General features: G+C 40.7%; 1 protein-coding gene across 9 annotated transcripts in view; it reads left to right on the forward strand.

Annotated features, from left to right (window-relative positions):
• The window catches only part of ARFIP1 (ARF interacting protein 1), a 98,534-nt gene that overhangs the window by 22,532 nt on the left and 55,519 nt on the right, over positions 1-20,483 (forward strand). For 8 of the 9 annotated variants that reach the window (XM_075127740.1, XM_075127741.1, XM_075127742.1 and 5 more), the window contains one exon: positions 5,374-5,475. In XM_075127740.1, the coding sequence (XP_074983841.1) occupies positions 5,374-5,475 (102 nt within the window). Of the gene's footprint in view, positions 1-5,367; positions 5,476-20,483 lie in introns of those variants that run through there. The other variant, XM_048847389.2, reaches the window with a different exon arrangement.

Consider the following 20,483-nt stretch of genomic DNA (forward strand, 5'->3'; position numbering starts at 1 on the left):
CGATTCTGGGACTCCATCATGGTCACCTGTGTTGTACCAATAAAATAAAAACCAGCAGGATCTTATTAAAGGGAAAAAGGCAAAATACCACATTTATTGTGAATACAGAAAGAATCATAGTAAGCAGTTAGTTATAGCTATACCATTCCATTCAATCTCATATCTATTCACACATTCATTCATACAAACACACACACACACACACACATACACACCCACACACACAGGTTCTGCAAGGTTGTTATCATAGTTACCAGCCTTAGAGTTGCTCATGCCAAGCCACTGGCCAGGTGGCCTGGACATGAGGAGGGAGCAGGGCCTTGTCAGATGCTCATCTGATGCTCCTGGAAGTTGGTTTGCAGAATCAGACCCCCAAAGTTCTCACTTTTTAGAGTCTATTTTTATAGGAATTTCTTCCTATGCCAGTCTATGGGAATTGCTTCATCATGCTGTTGCTGAATCAATCAGCAGATAGCACATTCCTGACGGCTCCAAGATGTTATCTTGTTCTTTGGTTCTCCCATTCTTGAGGCTGTTGGGTGGATTCCAGTCTGCCCTCCGGGGGGTCCTCTGGTTATTTCCACTTGACGCCTTCTTCAGCCGATGGACACTGGATTCTTAGGCTGGCACCTCCCTGATCATTCAGTTATTATCCACACCAAGCATCCATCCACATACATCCTCTATCTCTATTTTAATCACAATTGTTAATACAACAAAAGGGTGGGGAGTCTCTGGGTGTTGTTTCTGTTGTTAGAGTATTGCTTTGAGTCTCTCTCTCTGTGAATTGCTTTGAGAACAGACTCTGTCTTAGAATGTACTAACACAATTAGCAGCTTGCAAGTTTCACACATAGAGGGAGAGAAACAGTACCAAAAACCAAGAGACTTCTTAATTAGTAATAGCCTGGAATTTAAACTATGGGGAATCAAACTCATTTGTGATTTTAATACAGAACTTCTTTAATATGATCCAACACCTGTGCTGATGAGCTCTGCATGGTCACCTGCAGCTTGCCACGCTGGCCAAACAGGAAATGAGATTCAAAAGTTCGCGGTTCTTTTCCTGTCTACCTGGCCAGTGCATCTGAGTTGAGAGTGCTGTCCAGAGCGGTCATAATGGAGCACTCTGGGATAGCTCCCGGAGGCCAATACCATCGAATTGTGTCCACAGTACCCCAAATTCGAGCCGACAACGTCGATTTAAGCGCTAATCCACTTGTCAGGGGTGGAGTAAGGAAATCGATTTTAAGAGCCCTTTAAGTCGAAATAAAGGGCTTCATTGTGTGGACGGGTGCAGGTTTACATCGATTTAACGCTGCTAAATTCGACCTAAAGTCCTAGTGTAGACCAGGGCTTAGTATCTCCATAGCATTCCTGTACCCTTCTGCTTCAGATTTCTGACGCAAAGTTGGGACAGTGCAGGATACTGCATCTGTGACAGTAAATATTTTCAGTGCTTTGATAGATTTTCAAAGAGCTGAAATAAATCTACTTAAATCCCAGGACCTAAGGTCTCTAGTACAATATAATTTCCATAGAAAAGGACTTGTTCTACTAACACTATGTAGGTGCCTATTTCTGTGATACCTAAACATCTTGGTTATACCCACTAAATCAGGGAACGTGCAATTTTAACTTGTGTGTATTTATTACAAAAGAGAAAGTAACATTTTTTCAGAGTAGGAAAAGATAAATTAACAAATTACTTTCATGCATATAGCCAGGGTAAGTAGGGACATGGTGCCAAAAAAAGGGTTAAAGGATTCATAACTCCAAATATTCACAACAGTACACGCACATCAGATATAACAAAGCACGAAGCCATTCTTTCCTGCGTAAAAACAGAACTGTTCCCACAAACTGGGTTTGTGCTCTGAGACCTGCATTGCTTTGTGTATGGCCCCCTGAGTAACTCTGGCAATTGTATTTGTGAGTGGGGTCGTTAGAGCTCTATAAATCAATTAAAAAACAAAATAAAATCCCTGCAGAATAAGGACAAAAATTACTTCCTCACTACTATCCTAGCGAGGCAGGATAAAACGCATTAGTATTTCCTATATGTGTACTTCTTGAGGAAGGAGACACTATGCCTATACATGTCTTAGTAGAAGTGTATATGTGCTATATAAGGGCACCTTCAGATAGTGAAATATATTGTAAATCTCATTTCCATCTCATTACTGTTAAAGGATGAATGACTTTGTATAGCAACTTAAGGTGTGCAGTTTATGGATGGATATTTGTCTAATCTCAATAGAACTAGACTGACATACTTTTTGATTGGCCACAAAGATTTCATGTGGGACAGGAATTCTTAAACTTGTTCATCATATGCACCACATCTTAATAGTGACAGTGTTTTTGTGGCACAAATCCCCCGCCCCCATGGATCATCATTGCATGGATCATCTTCCCTCCCATTGACAATTGAATAACATCCTTGTAACAACCACAGTAATTGTTTATCTGGAAAAATGTTGGGAAAGCATTTGGTGCATGTCTTCTCTTTTGATGTGACTCTAGAAGGTGGAATACAAGCACCATGTGACTCTTTATGGACATGGACAGCTGAAGTGGATCAGGATGGAGTGATTTCTTGCTTTGGTGATGGACTGTTTTACTTGGTTATCTGAACCTAAAATCCAAATATTTTTAAGTTTGGTGGATTTTTTTTTTTATACTTCATAATTTACTTGGTTGAAGATGTAGAATTTCACAGTTTCCTTTAAAGATTCTATAAAGTATCAATCAAAAATAACTTATTATGTTGTATCTTTCAGGCTGCTTATTATTCACTGCCAATGTGTTAGATACTGCAAGGCCCAAAATAAAGGCAGCCCTTTCCCTGAAGGGGCTACCTCACGTCACTTAAACAGTTGAGTCTGTTCCATAATCTTGACAGAAAAAGCTTTATTTTCGTGATGTAAATTTGATTATCACAACCATGTTTATAGATTTCTGAAAGATATTCACTTAATTTTTTGTGCTTAGACCTTTTGTTTTATGAACACAGCCAGTTCCAGTGTTCAGATAAGTAGATGAGCTGCTATTCAGTACCCTTCTTGGCCTTTAGACTATCCCAACTCAAGGATTTATAAATACTCTGGATCTGAAAGGCTTTGAAACTGATTTCTTCTAACTAATTTGAGGAAAAATCCAAATACCTTAACTAATTTTTTGCGGTGATCACAGAAATTGTCTATCTTCCTTCCTCTCAGCCCAAAGGGCTCTCCTGAAATAAACAAAATAAGTGTGAAATATTCAAAAACAAAAAAACTTTTTATTCCCTGTCTCCATGGATAAGTTTCTAAATATTTTTCTTTAAGACAACACTTCTTAAACAAACATAAAAATCACTAATTTGCTTTGGACAGTAGCATACTGCTTTTACTAGGTGTTTCTGAATGCATAGTTGATTTAAATGATCTGTAATCCACCCTTCCTAATTTGTTTTTAAATGCTTATAAGAGTTCTTTCGAAAGCCAGACTGGTATCTTAGCCTTTTTGTTTTAGGGGAGCTTTGTAGAGGGTATCTGCTTTACAAATGCAACTTGATTTCACAACTGCTAAGAAATTTTTTTGTTTGTCTCCACGCTCTTTCCCTGTTCTTAAGCTTACAGCTTGATAGCAATTTAAATTTGTGAAAAGTCTTTCAAAAGTATAGGGTTATTAAAGCAACTTAGCGCTGTTAGACCAAATTTTATCAATATCATACAAAATCCTGTTTGTATCGTAGGAGCATAGCACTTCATACTGAGCAAGCCTTTGCACCTTTTTAACCCAGTTTAAGGACAGGTAATGTTTCTATACTTAATGGCTAACATTCTTGCTTTGTGGCTCATGCAACTGATCCCCACAGGAAGCTAAAGATTTATTCTCAGGTCCCTCATTTTACTCTTTCACATTTCACTGTTTTACTTTGCAGTTGGATGAAATTATGATCTTTTCTTTAAAAGACTGAGTGGAGTGAAAAATCTTTACTATAGTCAATGATTTTCTTCTTTTTTAAGCATGCAGGTGTAATTTATGTAACGTTTATTTGCTTTTGAAAATCATTTGGTGATGGAGAAACACGTGGATTAAAATCCATGCTTCAGACACATGCACATTCAGTGCTTGGTTAAAAAATGGATCAATGGTTATCAGAGTCTCGGGAGAGTCTCAAGTTGTAAATGAAACATTCCTTGTTGAACCAGACTTAATTTATGTCAGCCACACAATTGAAACAATGGTGGAAGAAGACAAAATATGTATGATAACAAACTTTATCCGTATGAATTATGCAGGACATCCTAAGCAAGTGTCAATAAATCTTTGTACTACACTAAATTTTCTGTGTGGGGGCAGGAGAGATGTTGGTCTTTAATCCTATTTGAAGGCTTAATTTGTTGTCTAAAATTGTAGTCTTCCTTCCCCAGCTATTGGAACAAATAAGATGCTTTTTGTCTCTTCTCTTCATGACTGTTTAACTAACTGCTGTGGTGGGAGTTGGAAAGCATGAACTCAATAATCTGCTCCTTCCTCAGCCTCTTTCCTTTGGGTCTTACTCCCACATAAATGGCTCCAGTAACTGTCTGCTGTTGCTTACTGTTTTACCAAGCTGCAGAAGTGGGAAGCTGAAGTGATTCCTTCTGGGTAGCAGACTTACTGATTGTTGATTTGACTCTGCTGCTTCTGGCAGAGCCATGAACAGCAACAGAAACACTATAGTTGTTTGGTCCAGAAAACAGCGCTGCATTGGTATAATTTGTTCCACATTGCAACAGAAGGGCTAGAATCATAACTTTTTAAAAAATGAGAGCTTAAATTCTTCAGCAGTTGATGATTAAAGCCGCTTCCCTCACAAGGAAGCACTTGCTGCTTGCCATGATGAGTGGGGTTTTTCAAGCTTGGCTCATTTAATTGTTAAGTATTCTGGAATTTGTGAGATATGATGGATGTTGTATGCACCATCTGTCTCTGGGTGCACACATTTACAAGTACAAAAAGTTTATTTCTTTAGGGCCTTCTGAATTTAATTCTACCTCTTAGATTCTGATCTGGATATGTAGATGAACTGAATGACATTCTTTAATTACCCAATGCTGTGATGTGGGTCTGGTCCTAACTTTTCTGTTGTCGTCTTAAATCATGGCACCGTGTTGAATAATTTTTTGCAAGTTGTGCATCACACAGGGACTTGGTTTTTGTGTGATTTTAAAATACACTAAATCTGAATTCATTCAGTATCAATGAAATGTTAGAATTAGATTCCCATTGTGTAACAGTAGCTGGTATGTAAAATCAATTGTTAAATATTCTATCACTTTTATAATATGCAAGTCACTCTGGTGTATTGGCAAATACTAACCTGTTTCTTTTTATGCTGTAGGCGTTTGCAATGGCTCAAGAGTCTCCCAAAAATTCAGCAGCAGAAATTCCTGTGACCAGTAATGGAGAGCTTGAAGATTCACGGGAATGCAATTTTAACAGGGTAAAAAGAATTTCTTCAGTCTTGTTAATTACCACTAAATCACTATCAGAAATCTAGTTAATGAAATGCTGAGGTTACAAGGTAATATGTAATAAACAGAATCTGGCCAGGGTTGTTCCCTAGAGCTTACAGAAGGCTAGATTGGTTAATATTTTATCATGTCACAGGTGAACCTATTCCTTTTCTTGTAGTCTAACCTTCTCCCCAACTATAAACTGCTACATCAGTGCTACTCAGTCCTCAGTGGTTCAGGAGCCAAATTAGCGATCAGCATTTCCCAAAGAGCCACAATAGTGTGAATTCATTGTTTAATTTACTTTCATAATATGTAGTCATATTTAAACAGTATGACGGGGGAGATACTTAGTTTTTATATATCTATTATTCTTGCAGCAAAATGACTGGCCAAGCATTATTATTTTATCAACTACAATGGGTTAATAATGTAGTAAAGGCATCCTGATAGGTTAATAACGTAGACTGGTGAATAATTAAATCACACAGTGTTTTTAATATGTGCTGCAAAGAGCTGCAGGAAACACATTAAAGAGCCACTTGCAAGCCTCAGTCTGAGTATCACTGTGCTACGTAAAGATGTCTGCAGGCTTGTATTTGTTCAAAGAAATGTGATGGAAATGCATTCTAGTAGTTTATCAAACAGACAAAAGTATAAATTTGAGCTTACCAAAGCTGGTTTGGGTAACCTTTTGGACTACTAGGTTGTCTTGTTCACCCTTAAGCATTAAGTTAAGATACATCTATAAATATGTTTAGTACTTTTAAGTGTTTCTACTAGAGACTTAAGAAAATGTAAGTACTTACAGATTTGTATTATTTCTGTGTGTAAATTCACCCAAATTCCAGTGACAATTACTGCTGGGGTTATGAGTTGAAATTAGATGAATGTTTTCTGGTGCCTCAGGTTGCCTTCTATATTTGTTTTTGGTTTTTTTGTACACTTCTATCCTAGTTGTAAACTTAATTTTATATGGCAAAAAGTTAGTTTTCAACAAGCACTACCTCGTATTTTATTTCTCTGCAGATGAAATTTCTATTGGAGGAGATAAGGGAATGTCAGTGATCTTGGCAGTCTTTTGGCAGCTTTTTAACAAGTTTTTCCATTAATGCTATGATTAAAGTAGATAAAATCAAGCAGACTCACAAACTGGAATAAGTTTGTACTGAAATTACTTTACACTTTCACTATTGTACATTCACAAAACTCTGCCACTAGTAATGTACCATATAGCTCATAGTCTAGCATGTAAATCTTTTGTAATAAAATTTCTCTTAAAAAAAAAAAAAATAGAGGCTACATTAGGTTTTTGGCCCCAAGTTTTTATTCATTAAAATTTCAAAACATGTATTTTTAAATTGGGTACTTGTGGGGCTATGCAAATACTTTACAGGCAGCTAGCTTACACAATTAGCTGCTTCTTAAGTTTTACTTGCTACAAAGCAGGCACTTCAAAAGGCTTAAAATAAGAGGTGGCACATTTAAAATTACATGTAACTGCACCTTGGCTTCTGTGTGCAACTGCATCAAGTAGTGTTGCAAAAGGCAGAGGAGTGTAATAGTTCTGTTCATTTGGGTAACTGACGTTTTCGTGCCACATATCTGTATGAAATATACCTATCGCTATATGGTATCAATAGTTTGCATTCATTCTTTCAACACCCATGCTTTTTTCCCCCCAGACACTTAATTGATAGCTAATAATTTGTTCCTTGACTGACCAGCAGGGGCTGCTGTGGCATAAGCCATGGAGATTTGCGCACTTTCATTTTCAGACTGTAAAAACAAAGGCTGGTTCCTGCTCTAAATTTTTGTTTACCCTCATAGCCTAGAGCTAAGGGACATCTTCTAGTAGAACATGAATTAGAATTAGACCCATACAACACTGAACTGGGGATATTTTTTGTGCGTGTTTGTATTTAAAAAAAAAAAAAAATACTGGGCAGGACCTAAAAATTAGTAGATCCCTACTGGATCCTTGAGTGAGGAAGAGACTGATTTTTTTTGTTGGCTGGAAGAATTGTTTTCAGGGAATAACACAGTCGGCATTTGTGGTCATCAGGTAGGTATAGTGACTGGCTGATGAGAGGAATGGAACTTCATGGGGATGGAACACAGTATGGTGTCCAATAATAAAGATATAAAGCTACTACTGCTCTTATCCCCAGTCATAGGTATATTTTTCTAGTCACCCTGGGTGTTTGTCCTTTTGAGTTTCCATGACTATGCTGTTAATACACGTTATGGGGGGAAAAGATACTTCAATGACTTTAAGTCTGTGCTGTCAAACGAGAACTTCAAGAGGGCCCCCAGAGTCAGGATATGTGTAATAAATAAGAAGAAAATTACAAATAATGGTATCCTAAAGGTAGTTGTGACTGTTTAGGGCAACTAGAACAGAACTTAGAGTTCTGCGGTGGCAGTGAACTTGGGCCTTATGCAATAGGAAGAAGCATTGGGCTTGTATTCTGTTAAGGAATTAATTTAATTGGCTTTATAAGGAATTTCATCAGTCCTTGGTTGGTTAGTATTGTGGTAGCAAACCTAGACTGTATGGTAAATGTTAAAATAGACCAAATAAATAAATGTAAGACTAGAAAGTGATGTTTGAGGGTTGTTGGGTTTTTGTTTTGTTTTTTTAAACTTAGTGATTTTCAGGTATTTACTCTCTAACTACTAGATCTGCAAAGTCTACCTGAGTTCTTTTATGGTCATAGAGTATTGATGCTAAAGGTCCCACAGTTGGAGCCAGGCTAACACTTCTAACGTACTTTGCTGTATCTTTAACTTTGCAGGGCTAATAAGTAAAAGGAAGCAGAAACTTTCTTTAGTTAGTAAAGTAAGTAAGTACTGAAGCGGATGTGGCTTTGAATGCTCACAGAGAGCACACTAACATGGTGCCACTTTTCAGGTTGCTTTTCAGGTTAAAGCCACACTGAGTAAGAATTCTGATTTTATTTTGTTATGTGGTTCATAAAGCAAATGACTTATGCTTGTCTTAAAAATACAAAACTCTGTGGGCTTTCAGCTAGCCAGGTGCCAAGTGGAGCTGCTTACTTTCTAAGCATGGTATTTTACACCTCCATTCAAAGGGTATACATCTACTGTTGCCCAAAGAAAATATCAGCAGTATTCTGGGTGCTGACTAATATACAATACAGGCAGATTATAAAAACAATTTTTTGTGTTTTTTTTTAACCAAAATTGTTGAATTTAGTGTGCAGGCTAAAAACAGTAGTCCGAAAACTTGTCCTGTTTTAAACCTGTGCAACTGTTCCAATTCTTATAACTTATGCATGATTGTGCAAAGATTAAGAGGAAACTTGTTTCTAACTTAAAATCAGATTTAGAGTAAGAATGGTATTTGAGAACCTTCAAGGATGTTTTATTAAACATTTTAAAATATTTAAAATTTAATACATGCTAATGTACTGTGTTCAGAGAATCTGTGTGTTCTCTTCTAAATTCACTGTTCATGCAAAATAAGTGGATTTTTTTGCATCATAGTGGCTGGCTAAATAATAGAATTCTAACTACAGAAAATTGGAATTGTGTATAACTGTGTATAGTAGCTTTAGTTCATGGTTACATATGAAAAGTTGCAACAGCTAGTTTTTTGTTTTTTTTTTGTTCACTTACTTTCAGAAGTTACATACTTTTTTAGTAACCTAGAAAGTAGAAAATACAAGCAATCCTCAGAGCATAGTGTGCGTATAATATCAGTTTGCTGCAGCCTGAAGACAAGACATCTGAATGTCTTCCATCTGCAGTAAGGAAATGTTCTTAAAATATTTACTGTAAACCAGTAGGTTTAAGCAAATGGTGATTGAGAAACTTTGATTGTGTAGCACAATTTTACACTCACATCTGAGACGCCCTCTTAACTTAGGTTTCAGAGGAACAGCCGTGTTAGTCTGTATTCGCAAAAAGAAAAGGAGTACTTGTGGCACCTTAGAGACTAACCAATTTATTTGAGCATGAGCTTTCGTGAGCTACAGCTCACTTCATCAGATGTTTACCGTGGAAACTGCAGCAGACTTTATATACACACAGAAATCATGAAACAATACCTCCTCCCACCCCACTGTCCTGCTGGTAATAGCTTATCTAAAGTGATCAACAGGTGGGCCATTTCCAGCACAAAGCCAGGTTTTCTCACCCTCCACCCACCCCCCCCCCACAAATTCACTCTCCTGCTGGTGCTAGCCCATCCAAAGTGACAACTCTTTACATAATCAAGTCGGGCTATTTCCTGCATAGATCAAGGTTTTCTCACATCCCCCCCACCCCCATACACACACAAACTCACTCTCCTGCTGGTAATAGCTCATCTAAACTGACCACTCTCCAGGTTTAAATCCAAGTTAAACCAGAACATCTGGGGGGGGGGGGGGTAGGAAAAAACAAGAGGAAACAGGCTACCTTGCATAATGACTTAGCCACTCCCAGTCTCTATTTAAGCCTAAATTAATAGTATCCAATTTGCAAATGAATTCCAATTCAGCAGTTTCTCGCTGGAGTCTAGATTTGAAGTTTTTTTGTTTTAAGATAGCGACCTTCATGTCTGTGATTGCGTGACCAGAGAGATTGAAGTGTTCTCCGACTGGTTTATGAATGTTATAATTCTTGACATCTGATTTGTGTCCATTTATTCTTTTACGTAGAGACTGTCCAGTTTGACCAATGTACATGGCAGAGGGGCATTGCTGGCACATGATGGCATAGATGGACTACAAGCCGTCAAGAACACTATCCCCGATAATGTCACGGCTAACCTGGTGGCTGAACTTTGTGACTTTGTCCTTACCCATAACTATTTCACATTTGGGGACAATGTATACCTTCAGATCAGCGGCACTGCTATGGGTACCCGCATGGCCCCACAGTATGCCAACATTTTTATGGCTGATTTAGAACAACGCTTCCTCAGCTCTCGTCCCCTAAAGCCCCTACTCTACTTGCGCTATATTGATGACATCTTCATCATCTGGACCCATGGAAAAGAAGCCCTTGAGGAATTCCACCATGATTTCAACAATTTCCATCCCACCACCAACCTCAGCCTGGTCCAGTCCACACAAGAGATCCACTTCCTGGACACTACAGTGCTAATAAACAATGGCCACATAAACACCACCCTATACCGGAAACCTACTGACCGCTATTCCTACCTGCATGCCTCCAGCTTTCACCCTGACCACACCACACGATCCATCGTCTACAGCCAAGCTCTGCGATACAACCGCATTTGCTCCAACCCCTCAGACAGAGACAAACACCTACAAGATCTCTGTCAAGCTTTCTTACAACTACAATACCCACCTGCAGAAGTAAAGAAACAGATTGATAGAGCCAGAAGAGTTCCCAGAAGTTACCTACTACAGGACAGGCCTAACAAAGAAAATAACAGAACGCCACTAGCGGTCACCTTCAGCCCCCAACTAAAACCCCTCCAACGCATTATTAAGGATCTACAACCTATCCTAAAGGATGACCCAACACTCTCACAAGTCTTGGGAGACAGGCCAGTCCTTGCCTACAGACAGCCCCGCAACCTGAAGCAAATACTCACCAACAACCACATACCACACAACAGAACCACTAACCCAGGAACTTATCCTTGCAACAAAGCCCGTTGCCAATTGTGCCCACATATCTATTCAGGGGACACCATCACAGGGCCTAATAACATCAGCCACACTATCAGAGGCTCGTTCACCTGCACATCCACCAATGTGATATATGCCATCATGTGCCAGCAATGCCCCTCTGCCATGTACATTGGTCAAACTGGACAGTCTCTACGTAAAAGAATAAATGGACACAAATCAGATGTCAAGAATTATAACATTCATAAACCAGTCGGAGAACACTTCAATCTCTCTGGTCACGCAATCACAGACATGAAGGTCGCTATCTTAAAACAAAAAAACTTCAAATCTAGACTCCAGCGAGAAACTGCTGAATTGGAATTCATTTGCAAATTGGATACTATTAATTTAGGCTTAAATAGAGACTGGGAGTGGCTAAGTCATTATGCAAGGTAGCCTGTTTCCTCTTGTTTTTTCCTACCCCCCCCCCCCCCCCCCAGATGTTCTGGTTTAACTTGGATTTAAACTTGGAGAGTGGTCAGTTTAGATGAGCTATTACCAGCAGGAGAGTGAGTTTGTGTGTGTATGGGGGTGGGGGGGATGTGAGAAAACCTTGATCTATGCAGGAAATAGCCCGACTTGATTATGTAAAGAGTTGTCACTTTGGATGGGCTAGCACCAGCAGGAGAGTGAATTTGTGGGGGGGGGGTGGGTGGAGGGTGAGAAAACCTGGCTTTGTGCTGGAAATGGCCCACCTGTTGATCACTTTAGATAAGCTATTACCAGCAGGACAGTGGGGTGGGAGGAGGTATTGTTTCATGATTTCTGTGTGTATATAAAGTCTGCTGCAGTTTCCACGGTAAACATCTGATGAAGTGAGCTGTAGCTCACGAAAGCTCATGCTCAAATAAATTGGTTAGTCTCTAAGGTGCCACAAGTACTCCTTTCCTCTTAACTTAGAATGTGCGATAATCAGAATTATCGCAAAAAGATTAAAAGATTGTTATTTCCTTTGGGGTAGCTTTCTGGATGTGTTTACTATTGTCAGTCCCCCCCCCCCCCCCCAAAAAAAAAAAGGCATAGCAATACTGATTTTGAAGTATTATTTATCTTGCTTAATCTTTGTTACTTTTAATGATCCTCTTTTGCTTTTTCCTTTTCTCCTGTAATTTTGGTCATTATTTCTGCGTTTAATGTAAAACTATATATAATGTGTTAGTTACTGCTCTGAAATTTCTTCCTCTTTGCTGCGAGTATTAGTTTATTAGTTTGTAGGCAGAGCCAGCACAGCAATGATTAAAGGAGTTCACCTAAGATTGGGGGAAGAAATATTTGTTACTTCAGTTATACAATTATAGTAGTACTTCATAAATAAAAGAGGGTGGCGGAGGTGATTACAATCAGTAAATAGACTAAATTTCAAGAAAGTCTTTTTTTTTATTTTAAATATGTTGGATTCAGTTGAGAATCATTTTAGTATATTTTTTGCTTTTTTAAACTTGTGATAGTGCCCCACTCAGGGATCTGGGGGCCCCACGTAGGGTTGCCAGATGTTCCGATTGAAAAAGGATCCTGGCGGCTCCAGTCAGCACCACTGACTGGACTGTTAAAAATCTAGTTGGTGGCAGTGTTGGTGCAGTGGGGCTGGCAGGCTCCCTGCCAGGCTCCATACAGCTCCCAGAAGTGGCTGGCATGTCCCTCTGGCACCTAAGTAGCATGCAGAGCCCTATGGCTGCCCCTTCATCTAGGAGCCAGAGGGACATGCTGGCCACTTCCGGGAGCCACCTGAGGTAAATGCCATCTGGAGCCTGTGCTCCAACCCCTTCCCACACCTCAACCCCCTTCCCCAGCTATAAGCCCCTTCCTGGACCCCAAACTCCTCATCCCTGGCCACACCCCAGCCTGGAGCTCCCTCCCACACACTGAACCCCTAATTTCTGGCCCTACCCTGGAGCCCGCAGCCCCAACCCAGAGCCCAGACCCCATTCCAGACCCAAACCCCCTGCTTCAGTCTGGAGCCCCCTCCTATACCCCAAGCCCCTCATCCCTGGTCCAACCCCCATCTGGAGCCCTCACCCCCTCCTGCACCCCAATTCCCTGCCCCAGCCCAGTGAAAGTGAGCGATGGAGGAAGGGAGATGGATGGGGCAAGGGTGTTCTGTTTTCTGTGATTAGAAAGTTGGCAACCCTACCCCCATGCTTGACTCGACCCATATTTTCATTTACATTTTGTGAATGTAATAACTTTGCTGCAGATATTTCAGCAGCTTTAGACGTATTTGTTCTCATCTATATGCACAGAGATCTAGATGTGCAAGTCTTGTTCAGTGCTAACGTAACTTACACAAACTCTTGGTCTGGGAATATACCCCTTAGCAGCAAAGTAACATTTGAGACCAACTTGATGCTCTGCTCTGCTCCTGAACATAGAAGTGTTGCCTAAATCCATTTATATGCATGTACAAGCAAATGCAATATATGATTTTGCAATACACATCTGTGTGTGTGTGTATTTTTTTTGTTTCTGAGCACTTGGGAAATGGCGGTATGGTTATTTAATTTTTGCACTAAAATGCACTTACAGTACTTGCATACAGCATCATGCAGGAATATATTGTTAAATAAAACAGGAATTACCAAATGTACTTGATTTTTTAAAAAATATTTGGTAACATGTTAATATAGCACTATTTACTATTTGCATCACCTCCAGTAAACAGTTTGTTCTGTAACAAAATCCAAAGTAATAATTAAAAACACTGTTCGCTTAATTAAAATTTTCCATAAAAGAGCTGCTGTATTCTCACTTGTCATGTGCACTATCAAGAACTACTTAAGTACAAAAAGAACAGGAGTACTTGTGGCACCTTAGAGACTAACAGATTTATTAGAGCATAAGCTTTCGTGGGCTACAGCCCACTTCATCGGATGCGTAGAATGGAACAGATAGTAAGGTATAGAGATATACATACAGGCAAAAACAGATAAGTTGGAAGTTACCATACAAACTGTGAGAGGCTAATTAGTTAAGTTGAGCTATTGTCAGCAGGAGAAAAAACTTTTGTAGTGATAATCAAGATGGCCCATTTAGACAGTTGACAAGAAGGTGTGAGGATACTTAACTTAAGGAAATAGATTCAATATGTCTAATGACACAGCCATCCCCAGTCTCTATTCAAACCCTAGTTAATGGGATCTAGTTTGCATATTAATTCAAGCTCAGCAGTTTCTTGTTGGAGTCTGTTTTTGAAGTTTTTCTGTTTCAAAATTGCCACCCTTAAATCTTTTACTGAATGGCCAGAGAGGATGAAGTGTTCTCCTACCGGTTTTTGAATGTTATGATTCCTGATGTCAGATTTGTGTCCATTTATTCTTTTGCGTAGAGACTGTCCAGTTTGGCCAATGTACATGGCAGATGGGCATTGCTGGCACCTGATGGCATGTATCACATTGGTAGATGTGCAGGTGAACGAGCCCCTGATGGCATGGCTAATGTGATTAGGTCTTATGATGGTGTCACTTGAATAAATATGTGGACAGAGTTGGCATTGGGCTTTGTTGCAAGGATAGATTAGTGTTTTTGTTGTATGGTTGTTGGTGAGTATTTGCTTCATGTTGGGGGGCTGTCTGTAAGCGAGGACTGGTCTGTCTCCCAAGATCTGTGAGGGATCATTTTTCAGGATAGGTTGTAAAATCTTTGATGTGCTGGAGAGGTTTCAGTTGTGGGCTGAAGGTGACAGCTAGTGGCGTTCTGTTATTTTCTTTGTTGGGCCTGTCCTGTAGTAGGTAACTTCTGGGTACTCTTCTGGCTCTGTCAATCTGTTTTTTCACTTCAGCAGGTGGGTATTGTAGTTTTAAGAATGCTTGACAGAGATCTTGTAGGTGTTTGTCTCTGTCTGAGGGATTGGAGCAAATGTGGTTGTATCGTAGAGCTTGGCTTATCCGATGAAGTGGGCTGTAGCCCACGAAAGCTTATGCTCTAATAAATTTGTTAGTCTCTAAGGTGCCACAAGTACTCCTGTTCTTTTTGCGGATACAGACTAACACGTCTGCTACTCTGAAACCTACTTAAGTACAATTATGACTGAAATTCTAACTTGGTTTGTCCACCACTGTGATGGGCGTAAACTTTAAAATGACTGAACTGGGCTGTAGCCTTGAGCTGTATTGGGCCAAAAGTTTGTTTTTATGTTATGACGTAGTATGGTTGAGGCAAAACTATCTGAATAGTACTGGGACTCATTTTGGCAGCAAGAGTTTGAAGCATGCTTAAGCATACTGGTTTTGTTAGTGTCTGCATCTTTAAAGTCCATTATTAACGGCAGTGTTAATGGGATGACTAATTGGCACAGCCCCTTTATTATTGTTTGATGGAGGAAACCCAGCAGATTGCAAGTTTTTAACTTGTTGGTCCTGTAGTTAACAATCTTTACAACATGAATAGTGTGAGAAAAGTTACATTTGTCATTAAAATACTTGCTTTCAGTTTTTTTTTAATGTAGGTGAGAATACTTAACATAGTTTAACAAACCAGACCCTGAGATGGGGAAAAGCGCATTATTCTTTGTAATCTGAAAACATGACATGTGTTTGGCCAAAAGAGAGTTTCTGAAGAATGAATTAAAATGAGGTAAAGTTCTAAAATTGTCATAGTTAGGCTACCCATGAGCCCAAATACTGTTGTCTTACAAACTTGCATTCATATGTTTGAAATGCTTTGTGAAAATACGAAATCTGATGTGTACATTGCATTCTGAAATTCCTTTGTATATCTTTTGTTGTTGTTGTTTCCTCAGTCTCCCAGGACAGGCTCTTTCCTCCTGTCTCTTTTTGCCCTCTCCCAGAGCACAAGCACTCTTATAAGCATCTTTATATGCTGCCAATAGCAAAGGATATCTGGCAGTGTGGGAAACTTGAGCTTCATTGTGAATCTTCAGTATGTGCTATTACCATAATAAAGAGTATCTTTAAGATCTGTTACTCACTGCACCTGCACTCCTAACACCTTGGGCTGTAATCTTGTCAGATCCCATAAGTCATGCAAGGTCAGAGCACTTGTATGGGAGACTAACAAAAGGAAACTCAGGTGCTTTAGGAAGTGCTTATGCCTTCTGAGTCAATTATTGAGCTAGTGTTCCAGCCTGGTGGTAGAGAACACTGTGGTGTGCTTCTTGTGGTGCTCTATTTTAGATGACAGGTTTCAGAGTAGCAGCCGTGTTAGTCTGTATTCGCAAAAAGAAAAGGAGTACTTGTGGCACCTTAGAGACTAACCAATTTATTTGAGCATGAGCTTTCGTGAGCTACATCTGATGAAGTGAGCTGTAGCTCACGAAAGCTCATGCTCAAATAAATTGGTTAGTCTCTAAGGTGCCACAAGTACTCCTTTTCTCCTTACAATGTGTATGATAATCAAGGTGGGCCATTTCCAGCACAAATCCAGGTTTTCTCACCCCCCACCCCCCACTATCTTACAACAACAAAAACTTCAAATCCAGACTCCAGTGAGAAACTGCTGAATTGGAATTCATTTGCAAATCGGATACTATTAATTTAGGCTTAAATAGAGACTGGGAGTGGCTATTTCCCCTTGTTTTTTCCTACCCCACCCCCCAGATGTTCTGGTTAAATTTGGATTTATGCTGGAAATGGCCCACCTTGATTATCATACACATTGTAAGGAGAGTGATCGCTTTAGATAAGCTATTACCAGCAGGAGAGTGGAGTGGGAGGAGGTATTGTTTCATGGTCTTTGTGTATATAATGTCTTCTGCAGTTTCCACAGCATGCATCCGATGAAGTGAGCTGTAGCTCACGAAAGCTTATGCTCAAATAAATTGGTTAGTCTCTAAGGTGCCACAAGTACTCCTTTTCTTTTTGCGAATACAGACTAACATGGCTGTTACTCTGAAACCTGTAAGATTCCAGTTCACCTTTATTAAGTTTAGGTATGGTTTCAGAGTAACAGCTTATCTAAAGTGGTAATAGCTTATCTAAAAGTATAATAATAAAAAAGTATCTTAATAGTTTATCTAAAGGTAATAGCTGAAGGTGGTAATAGCTTATCTAAAGTGATCATCAAGTTGGGCCATTTCCAGCACAAATCCAGGTTTTCTCACCCTCCACCCTTCAAACATATCACCCTTTGAAGGGTGAAGTCTTTCAATGGTCCCTTTGAAAGACCATTTTAATAATGAGCTACAGTAATGTGTGTTACAGTAGTGAGCTCTGCCTAGGTGTTTTTGTTGGTTTTTTTTTTTGACACCCCAGTATGAACCCTGTAATGAGTGCTGTGTGTGTAGTAATATAACATTGTAAATGCACCTATTGCTGTTTTCTGTGAATGATGTCAGCCCCAGTCAGCAAATGGAAAAGGAGTACTTGTGGCACCTTAGAGACTAACCAATTTATTTGAGCATAAGCTTTCGTGAGCTATAGCTCACTTCTGCAGTTTCCACAGTATGCATCCGATGAAGACATTATATACACAGAGACCATGAAACAATACCTCCTCCCACCCCACTCTCCTGCTGGTAATAGCTTATCTAAAGTGATCACTCTCCTTACAATGTGTATGATAATCAAGTTGGGCCATTTCCAGCACAAATCCAGGTTTTCTCACCCCCCCCCCCCATACACACACAAACTCACTCTCCTGCTGGTAACAGCCCATCCAAAGCGACCACTCTCCCCACAATGTGCACGATAATCAAGGTGGGTCATTTCCAGCACAAATCCAGGTCTTCTCACCCCCCTCCCCTACAAACTCAAATGCTGTAAACTAATAAAGGTGAATTAAGTTTCCATAAATAGACTTTTATTCCAAACCTATACAAACAGACATATTTATAACTGACTGAAACTTTATAAATGAAGGGAAAAGAACCTTTGAAGGAGAGAGATGCATTTGTGAAATGAAAATGACTGTTCTTTCACAGGTCACTGTATATGTGGCTGTGATTCTCTCACCTGGGGTGACATGGTTGGGGTAGTGCAGCAGCCCTGGATGCCACATGGCGAGAGAGAGAGGGGCTGTGTGTGTGTGTCCCCCAGAATGCAGTTCTCTATGGGTTTCAGAGGGAGGTGAGCACAGGTCTGTTGAATCTGAAGGTCAGCTTGAGTGTCTAGCTTGTCTGCTTGCCCTTTGAGAAGCACTAGCATCTCCTGTTGCATGTTTGTCTCCTTTCCCCTCTATCCCAATCCATTCTGTCCGCTGATGATCCTCCAAGCCCTGTGCTTGGTATCCAAAGCACCAGAGGGTTGTAGAATCTCATAGAACATGTCATCGCACGTCCTCTTCCTTCTCCTCCTTATCTGCCTGAGCTGCTCCACTGGTGTGGATGGAGAGAACCTCAAAGCCACATTTCCAGCTCTAAATGGTACAATGCACAGTGGTACTATTGTGAGTGTAATCACAAGACAAATGGAAACTTCGTACACTGAACTTACTCCACTTGATCCACACAAGTTGCAAACACTACAGTCTCACTTCTTCTAGGGATTCATAGAGCCCGGCAGCAGTCTCAGCCCTGGTGAGTATGGCCCAGGGGGAGGCAGCAAGTTGGGACAATAAGAGGGAGTGATGACTCACAGGCATGAGTATATTCGGATAGGGCAGTTGAACTGAATACTGGCACAGTTTTCCCCAGGCAGTGGTGATTTCAGCTGATATCTCACTCTTGAGGGTAACAGAGGCTGAAAGAGAACAGCTCCTGCAGGCATCTGGCTGCAGACTGGGTCCGTATGCTGTTAGCCTGTGTGCTGCAATGGTGCCTGCTAAAGCAATTTCTGAGTGGCGTGGGAAAGTGTCCTACTGCGGTGGAACAAATAAGGTAGCCCTCCCCAGAAATCTTTGGCAGAGGATTGCAGATTACCTTCAGGATAGTTTCTTCAAGATCTCTGTGGAGGATTCACATGACATCCCAGTGTGCCTAAGCAAACTGTTCTGCAGCCCCCCCTCTGCCTAACTGTACAAGGAAATGAGAAGCAGATAGCAACTATACCTCTATGGATTGTTTCACTATGTCTTCTAGCATGATTAAAAAAGAGTAAATGAACAGCTGCAATATCAGAGCAAACTGCATACTTACCAGAGGTCCTTCCTCTGCATCAGGTTCACCCATGCTGGACTGTAGGGATTAGCTTGACTGCTCTGGAGTCAAAAACACATCCTGGACCGCTGCACCACTGGATCCCCTAGTCACCTGTCCCCCATATTCCTCTTCTTCTTTGTCCAGCACCACCTCCTCACTGTTCACTCCAAGGAACTAGGACTCTGCCTCTTCTGAAGTATCCACTGGGCTCTTGGGGTAGTAGGGTGGTCTCCATGCACGATAGTGTGCAGTTCTTTGTAAAAGCGGCATGTCTGTGGCTCTGCACCAGAGCGACTGTTAGCCTCCCTTGCCTTCTGGTATGCCTACCACAGCTCCTTGGCTTTCATGCGGCACGGCTGCAGGTCCCTCCTTTAGCCCTTCTCACTGTGCCCGAGCAATCTGCTCATAGATATCAGCACTTCTGTGGATGGATGGAGCTGTCCCTTCATAGCCTCTTTTTCCCACATGACCAGGAGATTCATCATCTCCTGTGTATTCCAGCAGGAGGGCATCTGCCGCATGGTCAGCTGGGCAGTTGCTAGGTGAGCTCTCCCCGCTGAGCAAACAGGAAATGGAATTTCAAAAATTCATGGGTCTTTAGAGGGGAGGGGGCGTATACCTGTGTACCTGGTCATCAGGCTGTGGATCTTAAAACGGTAACCAGAACAGTCACAGTGGGGCATTGTGGGACACTTCCTGGAGGCCACTAACATCGACATAAGTAACAGTGTCTACACTGACACTGCATCGATGTAACTGCATCGACCTAAGTGCTTCGCCTCTTGCAGAGATGGAGTTATTGACTCAGCATAGCGGGTGATTTACATCGGCAGGAGTAACATTTTAGTGTAGACCAGTGGTTCTCAACCTACTTACTGCTGTGGGCCGCATATGCAATTCTCTGTGTTATGTGGGCTGCATCCACACAATATATATACTACCTATATGGCCCTGTAGATGTCACATGCGCCACAGCTGTGTACTGATTGCGCTGCAGGTTGAAGCCATTGGTGTAGACACTTGCGAAGTTAGGGAGACATAAGGTGCCTTGCGTCAATCCATCTGCAGCATAGACGAGGCCTTAAAATGGAAAAATCAAATGCACAGCGATAAAGTGGAGAATAACTGTCTAGGCAGTGGAACTTCAGAATAGGATCTGGGGGGTATAGTGATCATAAATTTGAATATGTAACATGTTGCAGTTGTGGAAAAGGCTAATATCCTTCTGGTGTTGTTAAGAGGCGCATCGTATATAAGACATGGGAGGAAATTGTCCTGCTCTGCATGACACTGATGAAACCTCAGCTGGAGT

The sequence above is a fragment of the Caretta caretta genome, chromosome 4 (genome assembly GCF_965140235.1).
Source record: "Caretta caretta isolate rCarCar2 chromosome 4, rCarCar1.hap1, whole genome shotgun sequence".
Lineage (NCBI taxonomy): Eukaryota > Metazoa > Chordata > Testudines > Cheloniidae > Caretta > Caretta caretta.